The sequence below is a fragment of the Myxine glutinosa genome, chromosome 11 (assembly GCF_964187855.1).
Source record: "Myxine glutinosa chromosome 11, kmMyxGlut1.1, whole genome shotgun sequence".
Lineage (NCBI taxonomy): Eukaryota > Metazoa > Chordata > Myxini > Myxiniformes > Myxinidae > Myxine > Myxine glutinosa.
In genome coordinates, this window is record NC_136271.1 from 18699162 (window position 1) to 18719869 (window position 20708).

At 42.2% G+C, this 20708-nt stretch overlaps 1 protein-coding gene across 6 annotated transcripts in view; it reads right to left on the reverse strand.

The window, feature by feature from the left end:
- The window catches only part of LOC137413098 (myomesin-1), a 185748-nt gene that overhangs the window by 122033 nt on the left and 43007 nt on the right, over positions 1-20708 (reverse strand). For all 6 annotated transcript variants that reach the window (XM_078786457.1, XM_078786461.1, XM_078786460.1 and 3 more), the window contains 7 exons: positions 18292-18468; positions 15984-16146; positions 14574-14731; positions 7599-7691; positions 7419-7507; positions 6331-6393; positions 3875-4039 (listed from right to left, as the gene is read on the reverse strand). In XM_078786457.1, the coding sequence (XP_078642583.1) occupies positions 3875-4039; positions 6331-6393; positions 7419-7507; positions 7599-7691; positions 14574-14731; positions 15984-16146; positions 18292-18468 (908 nt within the window). The remainder of the gene's footprint in view (positions 1-3874; positions 4040-6330; positions 6394-7418; positions 7508-7598; positions 7692-14573; positions 14732-15983; positions 16147-18291; positions 18469-20708) is intronic.

The following is a 20708-nucleotide window of genomic DNA, read 5'->3' on the forward strand; positions in this document are numbered from 1 at the left end:
ACCCTTGCCAGGATTTTTTTTTGTGTTTTAAGGCTTTTGTGTTAAAACAAATATGGCGGCCGAACCACGTGACCGATAACGTCATGATTTTTTTTTCTCCACCAATTTATCCATAGAAGACGCTCAAGAAATTTCATCTTGATTGGATAAAGTTTTTATTTGTCAAATTATGACGTCATCATGGAGGCACCGATGACATCATTATTAAGATATGTTATTCCCCATGGAGAGTTCTTTACAATGAGCAATGTCTCACTTTTTTCTATGCAGGGCTTTTGGAGATATAGAGGTGAAAAGTTTTTTGGTTTTTCCAAGATGGCGCCTGTACCACGTAAAGTATAACATCATAATTATCATAAATTAAATTCTACAGGAGGAGATGCACCTATGGTGAAAATTTCCTGTCAATCGGTTGCAGAGAAAATCATATTTATTCTGTGCGGACAAACAGACAGACAAACAAACAAACAAGACGAAGTCATGCAGAACACGATACTTGCAAAATTCACCCCTCCCTCTCCCCCTTCCAAAAGATTTCCATAGATACATTAAATTGTCAATATCATTAAGATTAACATTGAGGATCTTAATCAAGGCTGAGGTCAATCGGATTAAAATTGATGATTTTTCTGGTGAAAATTTATGATTTTAGAAGTTTGACCTTGAGTTAACCTTTGACATTTTGACCTTAAATAATTGGTTTCCCAAATCAGTGAGGGACTGTGCAATTGCTGTATAATTTAAGTCAATCGGATGAAAATAGATGGTTTTTTCAGATGAAAATTGATGATTTTGGAAGTTTGACCTTGAGATGACCTTTAACTTTTGACCTCAAAATCAATAGGCTTGTCAGTTGTGACGACCTCTACAACTTGGTGAAGTTTCATGACGATCGGTTTAGAATTGTGACCTGTAGGCGAGTGACAGATAGACAAACAAGAAATATGTCGTTCATAGCACGATAATTGTGAAATCCCTAAAATAAGTTGTTGGCCAATGATGACCTCAAAAATAATTGGTGGTTGATTTCAGTGACCTGCTATGCAAATCCTCTAAACATTTCAAATCAATTGGATGAAAATTGAGGATTTTAGGGCTTTATAAATGTTTGATGACCTTTTGGCCTATGTTGATCTCCAAAATAGTTGGTGGTTGAATTCAGTTAGCTGATATGTAAATCCTATTCAAATTTCAAGTCAATCGGATGAAAATTGAGGATTTTAGAAATTTGAAAAAAAAGTGGTTGACCTTTGGCCTATTGGCTAAATTAACCTTTTGACCTCAAAAATATATAGTATTTTGTCAGACTACGAACTCCACCATTTGGTGAAGTTTCGTGAAGATCGGTTTAAAATTGTGACATGTAGGGAAGTATAAGTGAGCGGACACACAAACACACAAACCGGAGTGATGAACATACTTGCCAAAATTTATTTATTTTGCCAAGTAACAAACGGACTCAAATGCAATACGGTCTCCTATGGCGAGGGTAAATATTCTGCATATGTATACTCCTGTATCGTCTATGTGCCAAGTTTGAAGACAGTTGGTCCATACTTGTCCGAGAAATGGATGGGGACACATTTAAGTAACAAAATGGCCGCCAGTCAGCCATCGTGGATCTGATCTCGAAAAAAAAACGAGGTGCACATGTAAGCCATCATTCCTTATCTATGAGCTAAGTTTGAACATCTGCAAATGCATGTCACAGAAATGGCTGAGGATGTGTTTATCATCAAGTGTTTTACAACTAAAATGGCCACCAGTCGGCCATATTTGATCACATCGTAAAACAAAATGATAAGCATATGTATACAGTCATGTTTTGTCTTTGTGCCAAGTATGCACAAAATTGGTCCATACATCTCCGAGATATGGTTGCGGATGCACAGACACACGGACGGATGGAGGGACGAGATCAAATCCATAAGGCCCCATTTTGGACAAAGTCCAACAGGGGCTAATAATGTGGGAGTTGTTGCTGAGTTATTTTTTTACTATCATTGTTGTTCTTTCTAGCCTGGTGTTGGCTTAGCGGTTAGGGTGATGGCTTGGGATCCTTGGATCCTGGGTTCGAATCCCGGTCGATCGCTGAATTAATGCCAGGGGGGTTGACTCAGCCCGTCATCCTTCCGAGGTCGGCAAATTGAGTGCCAGTTCACTGGCAATTCCCTGTGTGTCGTAAGAGGCGACTAACAGGGTTGGCGTCAGGAAGGGCATCCGGCCATAAAACATTGCTACAAAAAGGGGACCATGCCCGAAAAAGGCCAACCCCTGCTCTGCGGGGAAAAATGGCCTCTAAAGGTGGTTCTAATGTTGTTCTTTTCTATCCCCTTAAACTAACTTCACACATGGGAGAAAATCTTCAGCACATTACAGATGAATCTTTCACTATGGCTCCATATGAAGTCCTGGAATGCCTGTCTGGCATCAGACAGGTGAACATTAAATCCCTTAGTTTTGAACCTTTACCCACACCCATCAGCTCCTTTTCCACTCTGGAACGTAGGAATTCAGCGAATTGTATTTAGCCCCTGGGATTAGAAAATCAAACAATTATTTAGTCCAATTGCAGGGTCTATATGGCCACATGACCAACCCAGTGACTTTCTTTTATAAAAGATACAGTCGTGTGAAAAATTTCATACCAATGCGATTACTGATGGAACAGTTGCATCCAAAACCTTGATCTTTTCTACCCCCATTAATTCACCCCAGATCCACTTTTTTTAAATTCCGTCTTCTTTCCTGGAAGTCCTAGCAGTGTCCATGTGTTTTATACCTCTCCCACCCCCCCATCCTTCCTGTGCCTTCTCCGTCCAAACCCTCTCCCTCCCACAGATCTCCCGATGTGCCTGCTCTCAAATATTATACTTGTGTGCTTCCCTCTCTCTCCCCATCTTGTTCTCCCACTCCCTTTATCGTATGTTTTATGTGTCAGTTTGTCTTTTTGTGATTGATGTTAGCTCTTACACGAGCCTCGATCTTGTATACAACAACAACAAAAAAAAGCATGGCGTGCTCCATGATTGCCCATAGCTAAACGACCCTTAAAGTGAGTTCAGTTGTCAAGTAAACAACGGCAGCGTAAACCAAACGTCTCTCGGTGACGGTATTGCGGGCAATTTAAAATTTATGGATTGTCAGTATATTGAACAAAATAACTGAGGAGGATGTAGGGTGGCATGGTGAGATATGTTGCCTCTCCTTACTATAATAGTCCAATCTCTTAACCATGCCTGTCAAGATCGATAAGTTGATGCAAACGGAGTAATGTTAACGACATATAATGTGAAGAATTACCAGCATTCACCCATGAAAGGTAATAATTATGTGTCCCAGACAGCTGCTTCCATTTTTTTTAAATGAAACTTTTCACATTACAACTGAAGGAGGGCACGGAGGCCTACATCACGTAGGGGGTTTTATTTTTATTTTATTATTTGTTTTTGGGTGGCCAAGACTAGTTTGAAACACACCTTCAATTTGAGTCAGTGACAGATCGCTTTGCCTGATCCCGCACACTATAAACCCTGATTGCCAATGTGCAAAAGCAAATTGCTGTTTGGAACATTTTACCATGGAAAATCTCATCGTGTCACAAACAATAAACCCGGAGCAGGTAAAAATGAGGCGGAATATCAGCGTAACAACACGACACTAAAGCCATTGCCATGCACCTGAGCATCCTTTTCAAGCTTCTTAAGTGACGGCGACCTTGGTGCGACGTATGCGTCTGACATCGAAATGTTAAAGGATCACCGTGGATATGACTCCATGGTATTTTGTCCTCGAAATGTCTCAGGAAATTGCTCTCCATGCCTTAATAAAACGGACGCACAAAATGAGGGAATGTTGTGACATGGAGACCCACCATCCCTCCACCACTGCATGTCGGGCAGGATGCGCTTCAGCTTCGGGATGATGAGCAGGGAGCACGAGAGAGTCATGCTTTCACCTTCTCGGCCAAACGTCACGTCAAAGCCTTTCAGGAAACTGACGCGGAAGGAGACGGTCGACGGCGCTGGAACAGGATCAACTGCAAGGAAATGTTCCAAGGATTAACCTTATGTACAATACAACCTCAAGGCTCAAGCCCAACAAAGGAAAAGAAATGCTTACATTCGCCATTTGGTATACCATACTACAGCGTATAGGGGACTGGGCTGGGACAGGGACATTTCATCTACGAGCAATACATTCATTATCATTTCACAAATAATAAAGACATGAATGTCCATAATATCCATGCAATTTACACACAAGTACAATCACTTGTCATCATGTCCTTACAGCACTTGATAAACGTACAAGCTCGTCCATTTGGCATAAACACTGTGACGTCATGAATAAATGTTTCAGAATTTTTTTTTCGAAGGAACATCTTTGATCATCAATTTCAGGAAGCATTTGAACCTGTAAATGTTTAACAAAATCAAATCTAATCCATAATCATATTTAAATAAAACCAATATATTAAAAAATTACTCACTGAAATCTGTCACATGATTGATTACAGTAATCCAAGTGGGTAACCCAAAAGGATTACTTGGAGTACTTTTTGATATCAGTGTAATGTTGAAGTAGATTTTTCAATGAAAATCAACATTCAATCTTAATAGACTCCCAAACAGGTTTAAAGTGAACTCTCAACCTCACATTGGTCTATCTGGGGTTATTATGATGGAATTTGACGTAGGAGTCCATTCGGTCTATCATTCCTGTGCTAATCACCACATTAAATAATTACTTCATTTCTGGTGAAGAAATTCATTACTTCATTACTTCTAGCCTGGTGTTGGCTTAGCGGTTAGGGTGCCGGCTTGGGATCCTAGGATCCTGGGTTCGAATCCCGGTCGATCGCCGAATTAACACCAGGGCAGGGGGGTTGACTCAGCCTGTCATCCTTCCGAGGTCGGCAAATTGAGTACCAGCTTGCTGGGATGGATGATCACGGTGTGAACCTCGATTCAGAATAGGTACACCGTATCCCTGCGCATCGTAAGAGCGTGACCAAGGGTTGGCGTCAGGAAGGGCATCCGGCCATAAAACATTGCCTCAAACAGGGAACCATGATTGTCATGGGGCCCACAAGGCTAACCCCCGCTCCAGTGGGGAAAATGGCCTTAAAACGATCATTCATTCATTCATATATATTGGGGGAGTGGGAGGAGGAGTGGGGATGAGAAAAGTTTGGCAGGCTCAAGGAAATGACCAAGGTGTGAAAATTTAATTAAAAGATGAGTAAATTAAATAAATAAAAATTTAAATAATAAACCAAAAAAATAAGTAATAAAAATAAATAAATTGAAAAAATTGTACAAACATTTTTTTTTAAATTGATTTTTTTTAATGTTCTCTTCGTTCTACAATATCTGAGCCACAGTCACGTGCAAGAAATGGACGAATTGGTTTAGTTGTACCGTGAGTGGTAAAAATTAAACATAGCACGAGTATATTTTTACTCGTAAATTCTAATGTATGTTAAATAACCCTGTTATATGTTAGAGCTATGTACCGCTATCTGTCCCATGTGTATAATGATGGAAAAAATAAGCTTGGACCACATATAGCGGAACATCCATCGAATAACATTGGATTATACAGACACATCTCAATAAGATCGCTTTTCAAGAAGTACACATTTATTTTCTCGTTATCTACAAATACTTATACTACTACTTCCGACTACTACGTTACCAGCCCCAATAATTCCCACCTTCTTGGAGGAATTGGACCGGCTGGGGAACGCCCCTTCCCACCCCACCCTCCCCAAGTCTTTCACGAACCGGCTGGCGAGGTCTGCTGCTTAACTGACGGTGATGCGTGCAGGAATTTGCACTTTGTTCACAGTGCCTGCGATAGCTCACCTACTGTTTGGGAAGGACACCGTGGGATCTTTAACTTCTACCAACTAATGCCGGCAGAAAGGATAGCCAGCTTAACGTAGAAACACGTCCCACGAAGATTTATCTAAACCATAGTATCCATAATACAGCATAATAATATATAAGGTAAGGTACAACGTGCAATGGTGATCGTAAATTGAACGTTAAACACGGTGTAAGGTATCTTATTGTTTCCTTTTAAACCGTTAAACAGTCTACATGAAGAGTGTTGAGTGAAAAGCAAGCATGAGGAATTTGAAATGCAAAAAATGACATTTAAAATTTTCAAACGTGAGTGCAACCACTCAAAGGGCAACTACAAATGGTTTTGTCAAAACAAGCATTTCAAACTCACATTCTTATTCATTGCCATATGTTGTGTTTTTGATGCAAGGAAGTTGGAGTTAAATGTTCAACCCAAAGGTGGAAAAACATAACTTACGATGAAGTGGAAGAATGAGTGCTCCGGGGAAGAAATAACTTTTGTCAAACTCGGATTTAAAACCTGGAGCAACAACAAACACACAAACATCATTTTTAGATATCAACACCAAAATCTACAGGATTTTGTTTCAGGTAAACAGCCAAAAAATTTCACTTGTCGAACAACATAATCCGAATCACCAACTCATGAAAAACGACAAAACTAATTTATGGATACCTGTACACAAGTCCAGCCAATATCCCTGTATCCCTCTATCTCCAAATTCACATCTAGCCAATCTGCTGCTACTACCTTTCCAGGGAGACCTTGTATACATCAGGTGCCAAATCCAAATGGATGAAATTGATACATTTTAAATCATTCGTATTCCTTTATTGATTCATTCAAGTGTAGTTGAAGCCTCAGAAGTCAGATTAAATGATACAGTATCTCCAGATCGTTTCGGTGAGTGAACACAAAAAATCAAAGGGCCAAGAAACACTTTTTAAAAAAAACAACAACAGCAATACAAGATGATTTTCCTTATAACATTTGATGTCGGATTTGCCATTATATTATTAATCCACTCATCGGTTTTTTTTTTCCTTTAGAAGCGACCATGTCCAACCACAACTATCTTGGATGACTCTTCGTGGTGGTTGTACCCCCGAACACCACAGGTCGCTGGCCAAATCTTCCCTGCTGCCCAGATTCGTCAAGGCAGCGCGGTCACGGTCAGAGTGCCGATCGGTCCCCATTGACCATCCCTATCTATCTCTATCTCTATCTCTCTCTCTCTCTCTCTCTCTCTCTCTCTCTCTCTCTCTCTCTCTCTCTCTCTCTCTCTCTCTCTCTCTCTCTGTGCCATGGCCCTGACTTCGTGAAGGTGGGGGTACACCATACTGGATGTGCGGAATCTCTGTGTCGCTCCTGCGAGATCGGTCGGCCGTCTCCGTGCCGCAGGCTTGTTCGAGAGAACTGTCTGGGGCTACACAACAACAACCATTCCCAACCAACGATAGGAACCACCAACTAATTTTGCACGTCCCACAACACCACTCACATTTGTGCACACACAGGCACATCCTGAGCAAAACAAAGCTTACGTTTCACCACCAGAGTGAAGTACGTCGTGGTCTCGCCATATGGGTTAACAGCAATGACACGATATTGAGCTGTATCATCGAGGTCACACCTGCGAGCGGAAATGTCCAATGAGATGTGGACACGAGTTAAACAATGGACAGTGATTGGTAAAAAGTGCAGAGATCGTACCGAGAACATACCTGTTTATCTCGAGAGTATGCACACCATACTTATGATACACTCGAAACTTTCCTGGATACTTGTGGGTATCCAGAGCGACCAGATTCTTGTACCTACAAGAAAAAAAACAAGGATGACAATATGTGGATATATGCTTTTTTGGACATATATAATATATATATATATATATATACAGTATATATATATATATAGATCGTACCGAGATTATTATTTATTTTTATTTTTTTTTAAATATATATATATATATAGAGTAAGATGTGGTGTGAACACTACAACCTGTGTTTTGTGTTTCAGATTGCATGAAAATGGATGCCAAAGCTCAGCTTATGCCAGAAAAAGACAGGCAATTTTAACTTTAAGAAAAGAAGGCCTTGAAACAGTCGCAATTCTGGAGCTGTTTAGCCGGGCTCTAATTTCCGGTGCTGTAAGACGTCTGTTGCATAGATGGGCGACTCAGATTACTCGTCCTGCAATTCTGTTGTGATTCTTGGTCGACAAGAACGTTTTGTCTGCATTTTTACCAGTTTTGTTATGTCATTTAATGGCACAAGCAACTGCATTTACTGACACCTGTAATTGTTTTGCAATTTGTCTCAAGGATTGGCCTTCTTTTCTCAAAGTATATATGTGTGTATATATATACAGCAAAACTTCCTCAAAACGCCGGGGATACGTCCTGGGATAACCTCGTGTTGGAGGAATTCACATTGGAGGAATCATTAAGCGTATGGGGAAATTGGGGATATGTTCCAGGCTCCCAAAAAACTGACCCTAAAACAGCCTTCCTTGCTTTTTTTTACATGTTTCTTTGTGTGGAATGGTGCAGCATTATTAAATATACATTAAAATAAGTGTTACTACCATAATAGTACTGTATTATTGCAAAATAACTCACCTTATTGTGAGGTGGGTTGTCGGAGGTTTGGGTGTTGAATTGCTGGTCGGGAGCCATAATGATCGACGTCAGCTCACTTGATGGCGGCAGGTTCGGAGATGGCGACAGGTGGCAGCTCGTGCCGCGCGTTTACATAAATTAAATCGTAATTAAGCAAAGTAAAAAGGAATAAGGAAAAAGAATAAAATCTTTGGGGAAACGCGAGCCGTTTTTGTCGCAATTAATCCAGAATGTAAAATCGAACTACGATCGCCGATGACGGCAAATGGCGACTCGTATTATCGTATGTATAAATTAAATATTAATTAACCCTTGACCCTTGTCCACACAAGGGGGGTCTTTTTAGCCTTGTATTCAGCCGAAGAACACCTACCGTGTGGGTACAAGGGTTAAGTAAAGTACAGTACAGTAACAAGGAACAAACAAGTACACATACATTCAAAGTACACCGCCCCCATGCCAAATAATTAAAGATCCTGCAGCGAGGCATTGCCGGCAATACCGCAGTGCAGCTCATTGAGGCTGCATTGGGAGGGAGACCGGAGAGGTGTACACTAATTGATCGATTAATTGTATAATTAAAATCAATAAAAGATTATCATAAAATATTTTCTTAATCAATTGGCTAATAGAATAACGAAACCACTAGTGCTTCATCCGAAGATGTATCTTTTAAAAATTTAATTAAATGTCATTAATAAAAAATTAAATAATTAATTGATTAATCAATAAATAATTAATCGATTAAATAATTAATCAATAAATCAAAAATATCCTTGATAGCCACATCACTTGGTTACTCCTCAGTCCCATTTGCTCTACGGCTAGGATACGGCGGCCGTACCCCCCCTAAATTGACAGAAACGTGTGGCGGCCGCAGAGTTTCTGAGGTGGCCTCAGGGTGGCCCTAGGGCGTATGGCTATCTTTTTACAGGCCGTAGGGGTCGCCGTGGAATTATAGCGCGGTGTTATAACTTTTTTCATTTCTAGGTTGGCCGTAGCAATTCGACAAGCCGTAGCCATGACGATATGAGATATGATATACATATGAAACAGAACTGGTATATATACCCACTCGTTACCGTCCGTCTGGCCGCACGTTCGCCTTAGGGCCCCCCTGCGGTCGCCTTGCGGGCACCTTGAGGCTACCTTGCGTCTGCCTTGAAAATTCTATGGCCGCCGCAGGGACGCCCTAAGGTCACCGTGCAACATCAAATCAAAGACCATACGGCACCCCCACATTTTCGGTCTCCACAATTTCTAAATACCCCGTGCGGCTACCCAAAAAATAAAAACATGTGACTGCTACATTGTGTGACCGTGGAAATACTGCGGCCGCCCTATAATTGCTAGTGGCCATAGATTTTGTAGACCCTACGGCCGCCGAGCCAAATGTGACTGAAGCATCACTGTCATGTCCAAATATTAGCTTCCCAGCTCAAAAGGTGCCCGAGATATTGGCCAAATGAGAAAGAAAATAAATAAATGATTAATAATGGAAATAAATAAATAATAATCATTATAAAATTAAATTATTAATCAATTCGGTCATAGAACACATAAACCACCACCATTTCATCAGAATCTGTAACTTATATTTAAAAAAAAATTTCAGTCATTAATCAAATAACTAAATAATTAATCGATTAATTGATTAATTCATAAATCAAAAATAGCCTTTGCAGCCAAATCACCTGGTCATTGGCATGTCCAAATATCAGCTTCCTAACTCAAAAGGTGCCTGAGTTAATGGTCAGAAGTTAAATGAAATTTCATTAATTAAATAAGTACTTAATTAATCGCTAATAATTAAATAACTCCTCAAATAATTGATTAATCAAAAAACAAAAAATACTGTTTTTGACAAAGGACTTGCTCACTATTGTGCCGAAATTTCAGCTTCTTAGCTCAAAGGATGGCTGAGATATAGCCTGGACAAGCAAGAAAACAAACAAGAAAACAAACAACCAGAGTGAAAACTGAGTACTCCCTTTCAGCATGCGTCATTGCTGAGCCCCCTTCGGTGCCCGGCAATGACGATATGCAGCGCCTGGAGATGGCATAGGAAAGGTGCGGTGTACAACAAACAAACAAACAACCAGAGTGAAAACTGAGTACTCCCTTTCAGCGTACGTCATTGCCGAGCCCCCTTCGGTGCCCGGTAGAGACGTTTTGCAATGCCTGGAGATGGCATAGGAAAGGAGCGGTGTACAATAATAATATAAATCTTTGGGAAAACACCAGCCACAATCGCGTAAATGTGAAACACACCCTCGCGTTGGGGAGATTTTGACGCATATATTTCAGCGCGTAAATTGGAAACAGCGTTCGAGGAAGTTTTACTGTATATATTATATATAAATATATATAGTCGTGCGAATCCCTCCGGTTAATACCAGGGACCGCGGATGGACCAAACGGATTTACTGGAGGCGACGACCAACTCGGGTTCGGCTATAAAATGCATGGGAGGGAGAAGGGAAGAGGAAGACGTGGAAGCGCTTACCTAGAGTGAACCGACGGCAGCTCCGATCCTGCAGGGAAATTAACTCAAGCGAACGACAACCAAATTCAATGTACAAAAATAGAGATTTATTCAACGGAACCCGATAACAAGGAACGCGACGGTAATCAAATAATGGTCCTATATTGGGATCCCACACACCTCACTTTGAATACGCACATAGGAATGAATAAATAAAAGAAATCGTCGTGTAATTGTGAATGTAGGGTGCGGCCTTATCTGTCCGTCGGTTGCAGTGTATCGTCCAACACGGCTCCGAGCTCCGGCACGAAGGAACCATTCGTTTGCTTCGCACGCTTCACTAGGCCCGAGCCAACGCCCTCGCTCCAATCCCCTCGCCGCTCGCACACGAGGTCCCACCCATTCACAGCACCGAGCCTCGCTCTCGCACCACGCAGATGGTGAACCAACGACCGCCAGGACCTCTCAAGACCAAGAAGAGAAATGCAGAGACAAGCGACCAGTGAAGAAGCCCAGAGCGAAGAGGAAACCATGAGCGTGAGGAAGCCAGGAGAGAGCTGCTCAAAATGTCGTGCCGCGCGCCCTTTTATAACCTGGCCTGTGACGTCGGTCTCGGCGCACACCCCATTGGCCGAGTCCCTCCCGCTGGTGGTATTGCTCGTCCCTCTCCCTGCCCAGTCAACAGTCCTCCTGGGCGTGGCGCCCAGCCTGGCCACGAGGCTGGCTGCTAGGCCAGCTGGTGGCATGGCTGGCTGCGGCCCCATCGGCAGTGCCCCTTCCTGGCTTTCTGCCTGTTTGTCTTCCACAGTCTTTGTAAGGGAAGGGAATCAATTAATATGTGCACTAAAGGACCTATCTAAGTGTTTATAGGTGTGCGTTGCCATAAGGGACAAAGGAATGATTACCAGGTCTGACACACAAGGGGTGTTATCTTATTCCCTGCACTATTTAACACCCGAACATCCTGGTATGTTCACAGGTATACTCTTATCCCGACAAACTGCCTAAAAACACAGAACTTATTACAGGGTAGATTCCCTCTCACGACAGTCAAATAGCTACCGATACAAATCTACCTGGCTCTAGATATTCCTTTCCACCACCGACGTAACAATATACAGTATATATATATATATATATATTGGTATCTGTAATCTGGTTCTCCAACCTAATGAGCAAACGTCATGACGTCATCGCCATGCATGTCCGCATTGCCTGCAAAGCTCCATGGGAACCATCGAGCAGTGCGTCATTATGGATGATAAGTTCAGATACTGTCACAAGTGCATGCAAAACTCACAGTTACCGATCTGGTTTCGCCTTTGTTGGGGCTTCATCAGGGCAACGCAGTGAGCCCCACTGAGTTTGCTCAGTATATCAATCTGGTGAGTTTATTTTACCCTTCGGTGATGTCTTTGTTGAAAGAACCATGTCACTGATTGTCTTTCGCAGCAAGAAGTCAACAACAGGATTATATCACAGGTGGCGTGACAAAATGTAAGGACAGGTACATTTGACGATTGGCTTCACAATCGGGTATATAAGGGTTGTTGTGTTCTGTATTAGTGGAAAACAACTGCTGCACGTCTACAAAAGTTATTGCCGCTTCCTCTGGAGATGGTCCGTCAACTTGACAATGCTGTCTGTCATGGAGTGGTGGCTTTACGAAATTCTGGCATGAAACAGCGTGCTATTGCTCGGCAGTATGGCATCACTCAAGGTCAGGTGTCAAAGATCCTGAAACGTAATGCTCAGAGGGGTGTCCCTACTCCAATACCGAGGCCAGGACGTCCCCACAGAACCACAAGGAGAGAGGATCGCCAGCTGCACCGGTTAGTCTGCAATGGCCGTACCAATTCAGCTAATCGGCTTCGGGCTGAGTGGCAGCAACTGACAAATGTGCCTGTATCCAGAAGGCTAGTCAACCAACGACTAGTTCAAGCAGGCTATCGTGCCAGGCATCCCCTGAGAAAGCCACGCCTGACCAGACAACACCGCCAGCGTCGATTGCAGTGGGCCAGAGAGCACCGTCAATGGCAGCTAGGACACTGGAGTCACGTGACCTTCAGTGACGAGTCTAGATTTCTGGTCTATCGTCAAGATGGCCGCAACCGAGTGCGCAGACAAGTGCATGAAGCCTACAACAAAGATTGTATTGCGCCAAGAGTCCAAGCTGGAGGTGGTGGGGTGACCGTTTGGGCTGCTTTTCATGCAGGGGGCAAAACTGACATGGTTGTTCTGAATGGAAACCTGAACCAGTTCAAGCACAGGGCCATTCTGGAAGAAATATTGCTTCCATTTGTTCGTGCAGCCTTTCGAGGAAACTTTGTCTTCCAAGATGACAATGCACGGCCTCATCATGCTCGCATGATCCAACATTTTCTTGCTGACCGTGGTGTCGAGCATATGGAGTGGCCTGCCATGTCCCCGGATATGAATCCGATAGAGAACTTGTGGGCAGAATTAACGCGTCAAATCGACAACTTGGACCAGCAGCCGACCTCTGTGCGTGAATTGCAGCAGGCTATTGTAACTGCATGGAAAGTGATTCCTGTCCAAACCTTGGCAAATCTCGTGAACAGCATGCCTCGACATGTACGTGCTCACCTGAATGCTCGTGGGGGTTACACGAAGTACTGAACTGTAATTTTACTGTCCGTAATCCCAGTTATAATTTAACTTTTGTTTTGGTTGAAAATTTTTTTTGGCTAATGTGCAAAATAAAGAGATACTTCTGGAAAACGTACAGAAGTTTAACACAGTACTGTCCGTGAATTGAGTTCGATATCAGTTTACATCACTTTCAAGGATCAATTTACTTGCTTCGAAATGTCAAATGTGGTTTTTGTTTCTTTTAAAGGTCACATTAACAAAATCTAGGATAATTTCAACATAATTCCAATGAACTTTTGGTTCTAAGTCATCTTGAAAAGTAAGTTCACCCCCACAAAAAAAATATTCCATATTAAATGCCAAGTCTGTATATATATGGGATATATGTGAGCATAAGTATATAACAACATGAATGTATAACAAAAGTATATAACAACATGTATGTATATACCGTAAGTATAACAACATGCATATCAACATGTATGTATATAACATATAACACAAGTGTATAACCTCTGAGCCTATACTGAGTGTAAATGTATGGCATTCAGTGAAGGAAAATTGACAATCGTCATTTGACTCCGTGTTTGAAACTAGTTTTGAAAATGTTTTTGGTATTTGGTGATGTTTCTTCAAAATAACACTTGGGGAATTAGGGGAAGGCGATGTGCAAAACCCAATTAAAAGCTGAGTGCGGATCCCATGTAAAGCTGTCTCAGTAAGGAGATTAAGCCAAGTCCTGCATGAGCAGCCTTCGCTACTTTAAACCATATACGAACATGAGGGATTTCCGTGTCGAATCTGTACACTTTACAGGTCCCATCCGCTCAGCAGGGGAGTAAGATGTCCAGCAGCTTTAAAAGAATCCATCGCAATTTAACGTTGCCCAAATATCGTGATGGACGGGAGGAAGTCGGCATTACGGAGACAAATGTCAAAAACACAGCGATGCGGAGAGCCGTTCAAAGCCATCCTGCTTACCATTTCACGTGAGGATCGGGAAACCCTTGCACGGTGCACACGAACTTGGCGACAGATTTCTCCCAAACAACATGTGATCTCGGCTTGATGAGGAACTCGGGCCCACGCTGCATCAACTCATCGAATGCCTCCTGGGCGAGGTGTTCACTTTCACACAGCTGGGAGGACCAAGAGGCACGTACTGGATGATTAATACCATAGACATTGGTAGAGACTTCAGAAACAACAGCAGATTGGGCTTTGAGAACTTGGGCTATGAACAAAAGATTACCTTTAGTGATATCTTTATCAATGTAAGAATGCTATTTCCACTGCTCTTATTCCCTTAACCTCTCTGTCTCTACCTTCCCCACCCTTCCTCACCTGCCTCCCAAGCCTACTTCTTTGCAACATTCCAATTTTTCCTTCATGAGAGTTTGTGGCCGTATCCATCGTGTTCACCCTGTGTGTCCTCCCTCAGCCCTCATTTTCCCCCATCTCCCTTATTTGTCCAAGTCTCCCTCTATTTTGTCCTTCGTCCCTGTTGTTGCTGTGTTTCCCTTCTTTCACCTGTTTCTGTTGCTCTCTAAACGTGTGATCCGTTCTATCTTCCCGCTCCTTCACGAGCCTCGACACTATAAAAAAATAATTATAATTTCATGTAATGAGTGGTATTCAATGTTTCTATAATTTTAAAGACAAAACATGTGATATCAGATATCGGAGTCCACCGATTTGTACAAGTCACCACAAATAACACTATTGATCGACGTAGTGACCTCCTCCGCAACCCCTTTCCCCTCTTCCCCAATACTGAGCTCAAGTCTGTAGTTGGGATGAAAATGATGAACAGTCTGATTTTTATTGAAACCCTCTACCCCAAGTTGATCGTGGCCTTGGATCTTTTCTATGGTTCACCACCATGTTTAACAACACGCCAGCCATTTGCTGCTGATGAGCTCGCTTGCGCTGCCTTATGAGACATCTGTTTTGATATGTTCAACACTAATTCTATCACATCTGACAGGTGCAACAGCCCGAATGCTTCCAGCCATCGTCTATGACACTCAGTGACAAACCACCAAAAGGTAAATGTTGATTTCATTAGAGATCCGCGTCACAACGCAGCATGCCATGATGGCTTGGTGAGGAAAATTTTGCAGATGTTATAGGAAAAGTGCAGCGACTCTCTATTGACTAGCATAGCTGAGAAAAGAAATTGAAAACAACATTTTAGACCTAAATTGTGACCCTTGCTGGGCCTGGGACTGGCTCTGATGAAACTAATTTATCCCTCAGTCCAGGGGGTGGCAGTGGAATAAGAAGAGCTCCCTGACCAACGCATGCAATGTTGAAAATGGACAAGCTTGCGAAGGCCAACTCTAATTGATGATGTCTGCAAATGAATTTCCTGTGCCTGGGGATCATTACCCTCTTCTGCAGCGAGATGCGCTTTGCTCGTTGGCGGGTTTCTTGGCGTGTGCGATACTCGGCTTCCACAAGGTCTTCCTCCGATGCTTGTGCACTCTCAGAAGCAATATGCTGTGATCTGCGGTGCTCTCCCTCCTCATGGGAAGCATGACTCTGATCTTGGCTTAAAATAGAAGGAAAGACTGCTTAGTGCTTTGTCAAATTGTACTCAATACAGATTTATAGATTGTACTCCAACATATTAATCGAAAGTATAAACAACAATAACAACAATGTGCTGATGTCATAGCAGCAAGAAACATTGTACTTTTGCTAAATTTAGATTTGTAGTTTATTTTTTGAAGTTTGGTGTTCAAATAAATACAATACAGTCGGACCCCGACCTTCGTGAGTTATAAGTTACTGGAAAATGCCGCGAATGTTGAATCCTAGAAATGTCGAGGCATTGTTTCAATGGGAAAAGGGGGAATAGGCTCCTGACAGTTCATGACTCACAAGGAAAAATAAAGAATCCCACGAAAAAAAAGACAAATACGCTTGCGAAAAAACCGTGAATACGAGAAGCACGGGGCCGCGAATGTCGAAGCAGGTCAGACAAACCGTGCTTACACAAAGCACGGGGCCGCGAATGTCAAAGCACATCAGAAAAACCGTGAATATATGAAACATGGGGCCGCAAATGTTGAAGAAGTTAAGAAAAACTGAATACACGAAGCACGGGGCTGCAAATGTTGAAGCAGGACAGAAAAACCGCCAACACACAAGACACATGGCCGTGAATGTCGAAGCACGTCAGAAAAAACATGAATATATGAAGCATGGGGCCGCAAATGTTAAAGAAGTTCAGAAAAACTGTGAATACACGAAGCATGGGGCCGCAAATGTCGAAGCAGGTCAGATAAACCACCAACACACAAGGCACAGGGCTGCGAATGTCAAAGCACGTCAGAAAAACCAAGAATATATGAAGCATGGGGCCGCAAATGTTGAAGAAGTTCAGAAAAACTGTGAATACACGAAGCACGGGGCCGCGAATGTTCAAGGTCAGAAAAACCGTGAATGCACAAAGCATGGGGCCGCGAATGTTGAAGAGGTCAGAAAACCACGAATACACGAAGCACGGGGCCGCGAATGTCGAAGAAGGTCAGAAAAATTTCCAACACATGAAGCATAGGGCCATGACTGTTGAAGCAGGTCAGAAAAAAACATGAATACATGAAGCACAGGGCCGCGAATGTTGAAAAAGGTCAGAAAAACCATGAATACAGAAAGCACGGGGCCGCGAATGTCGAAGACGGTCAGAAAAATTTCCAACACATGAAGCAGGGGGCCGCGAATGTCGGTCAGAAAAAATTCCAACACACAAGGCACAGGGCCGCGAATGTCGAAGCAGGTCAGAAAAACCGTGAACATCCCTGTGAAAAAAACCCAGAATACGTGAAAAAAAAAATCCACGAATACGAGAATCACAAGGCCACGGATATAGAAGCAGGTCACATGTTATGAACCGTGAATACGTGTGGTCCACAAATGTTGGAACCGCAAATGTCGAGGTCCGCCTGTATTTTCACAGCTTAACCCAAAACGGTAAAGCACTCCAACGAAAGTATAATCATCCTGACATTTTTGATCTGGCTAATGTTTGTATAGTAATGAACGAACAACTGCAGGCCCATCTGCTTAATACTTCCATGGCGAATCATCTCCACCACACATATTGCTTCCAACTCATGATGCATTCATTAATGTTCAATTTATTGGACAGCACCATCCATCTTAAATATCTCCAAATACCACATTAATGTCCTTCAATATGGAGAGAAATCGGTGCAGGTGAGTGGGCCCATTCCACAGCATTTTCTGGTTGGACAGACTGGAGGAGCCGGATAATCTCCTCAATAAGAACATCACAGAAAGAACATCAAGGCAAAAAAACCCCCCAGAGGTTGGAGATCTCCATACAGGAAGTTTCTGTTGAAAGTTTGTCTGAAAAGCTCCTTTTTGCAGAGTATCATTAACAAAAATGATGGAATATGTTGTGTATGTGTGTGTGTGTGTCAGTGTGATTTGCACTCATACATTAAAGATAAAACCCACTTGGAGGTTATTACATTCTCTTGTCAACTGCATTTCTATTATAGATTATCCACCTCTGATGAAACGTGCAGTTTTCTGTTGCACTCGAGTCAATTTGCTTAATTGAATTTAATTCTTATTTCACGAATGGAAAGGTTACGGCTCAAGCGTAACCCAAGAAATTGGTGTGTGACGGAGGAAAGAGAAGAAAGATAACTCGTTAATAACTCACGGGCAATGGATGGGGCACATATGTAAGTGATGTGGATCATGAATGCATCTCGGGCTTTTTGGGACGGGGGAATGCTTCAAACGGCGGACAACTTTGGGAGAAGTCATCGGGGATGTCTGAATAAGGTCACCGATGACCTCTGCATCATCGTCCAAACGCTTGGCGGATTTCCTGCTTCTGTAAAGACAAGGGAGCATTCCAATTCAACATTCCAATTGTTTTTAGTACCTGGCATGCTGGTGTTGGCAAATCCAGGGCACAACAACCCAAATAATGAGAGAGGGCAGAAGGAGGATGTATAAAGCACTTTCAAATGCATGGAAAGATGAAATCCCAACTTGAACAATAAACCTGAACAAATCCCAACTTCCTGCTGAAACCTACACGGCGGCACATCCGCAATCACGAGCAATGATGGAAACCAGCAACCATGTGCTGCACAGAGAAGAAAGGTGGAATGGGAATATCTATTTCCAATATATGTATGAACCAGTGGGTGGTAAAAAGAAAATTAAAATTGAGAAAAGTTAGCAAGGTGAGCATGGGAGGAGTGGGAGAGAAAGCAAAGGAGTTTGAAAAGAGATAGGAGAGTAAGGAAATGGGAAGGGTAAGGTAGACAGGTAAACAGTAAAGGTAAACAGGGAATAAGGGATTATGGGAGAGACCAAATGTCCATCTGTCCGTCCATCCGTTCGAAGATACCGCAAAAACGGCTCAACCGATTGCAACGAAATTTTGGGCGGGTAATCCTGGGACCCCCTGGAGTAAAATAGGCTATATTGTTTTTCCAATTTTTTTTCCCAGTTTTTCCAATTTTCAATTTTTCCAATTTTCCAGTTTTTCCAAACACGATAAAATAATATTTACCGATATGACCAGTGATGTGGCTTTTATTGAAATTCTACAAATACTGTTTAGATTTTGATGATTTGCGTGTGATATGATTCAACGGATGTTTATATAAATCGTTTAAAATTAAAAAAAAGCCTTCAATTTCTGATATTTTGCCTTTTCATTTGGGCCTCCCAATTGAAGCTCCTCCCGTATGGCTAGTATACATAATTCATGAATAGGTAGCACCACTACAAGGGCTGGCAGGATGGCCTAGCCCTAGAGGTACGCACGTTCACCTTTAAGCTGTTTAGCCTGGGTCCGAATCCCAACCAAGCTATAAACTGTCATCCCGGTGTTTCATACCTGTCGGCATTAGTTGGTGGACGTAAAAAATCCCATGTTGTGCTTCGCGAAGAGTAGGCGAGTCATCACCGGCACCATTAACAAATTACAATTTATTGCGCAATTACATTTCACAATTTTTAACGACAGATGGTCAAAAAATTCCATTGTTCCCAACTTTTAATCCAATAAGCATTTGTTTTCTCTTACTCTGTCAGTGATTGAGCTGCCCAATGCCTTGAGCTTCAAGCTGAGGGTCAGATCATTATTCCCATTGGCCATCTTTAGTTTTCCAGTACCCACGTCTACTTGGCAAGCTCTCTGCAAGCATAACCAGGAGATGCCAGTCTGGCTGACTTTATCCTGATATTTTATTTATAATAAGGTCATGGCAGTGTCTCTGGACATATCCAATGCGTTTGAGACAATTTGACATTCCACCCTGCTCGTCAGGTTCCCTGAATGTGCAATTCAAGACTGACTTCATGTCTCGCGAGAATGCAGCTCTCAATGGCTCTTTATCAACTGTTCTACATTTGGAGGCTGGGGTCCCACAAGGTGATATATTGGTCCCAATTCCCTTCTTCGTTTTCATTAACGATCTCTCCGTTTCCTTCGAAATTCTCTTTCCAATTATATATAGACTAGCAAATAAGACCCGTCGCTTCGCTGATGGAAATACCAATCTTTGCTGCGACGGCTAATCTATGGGGAAGAAAAAACAAAGGATTCCTGGGAGATCTTGCTCTTCGTGCAGGGATAACCGACGTCACGTGTTGGCATTTGCAGTTTTGACACGCGTGTCCATGTACCCATGAAATTTTTTTTTCCCATCACAAACATTCCCGGGAGTTACCCGAATCCACCTTAGTTGGATTTATTGAAATCCGTTAATCCATTCTCAAGTTATAACACGACAACCAAACATACAAACAAATGAAAAATCACTCACAGAGCGACACTTGGCAAAAGAAAACAAAGCAGAATGGCACTCAATAGAGAATCCTTTTGACCTAAAAAATAGGTGTTGGTTGAATTCACTAAGACGATATCTAAATCCTCTTCAAATTTCAAGTCAATTGGATGAAAATTGAGGATTTTAGAAATTCAAAAAAAAGTGGTTAACCTTTGGCCTACATTTACCTTTTGGCCTACAATGATCTAAAAAAAATAGTTGGTGGTTGAATTTAGTTCGCCGATATGTAAATCCTATTCAAATTTCAAGTCAATCGGATAAAAAT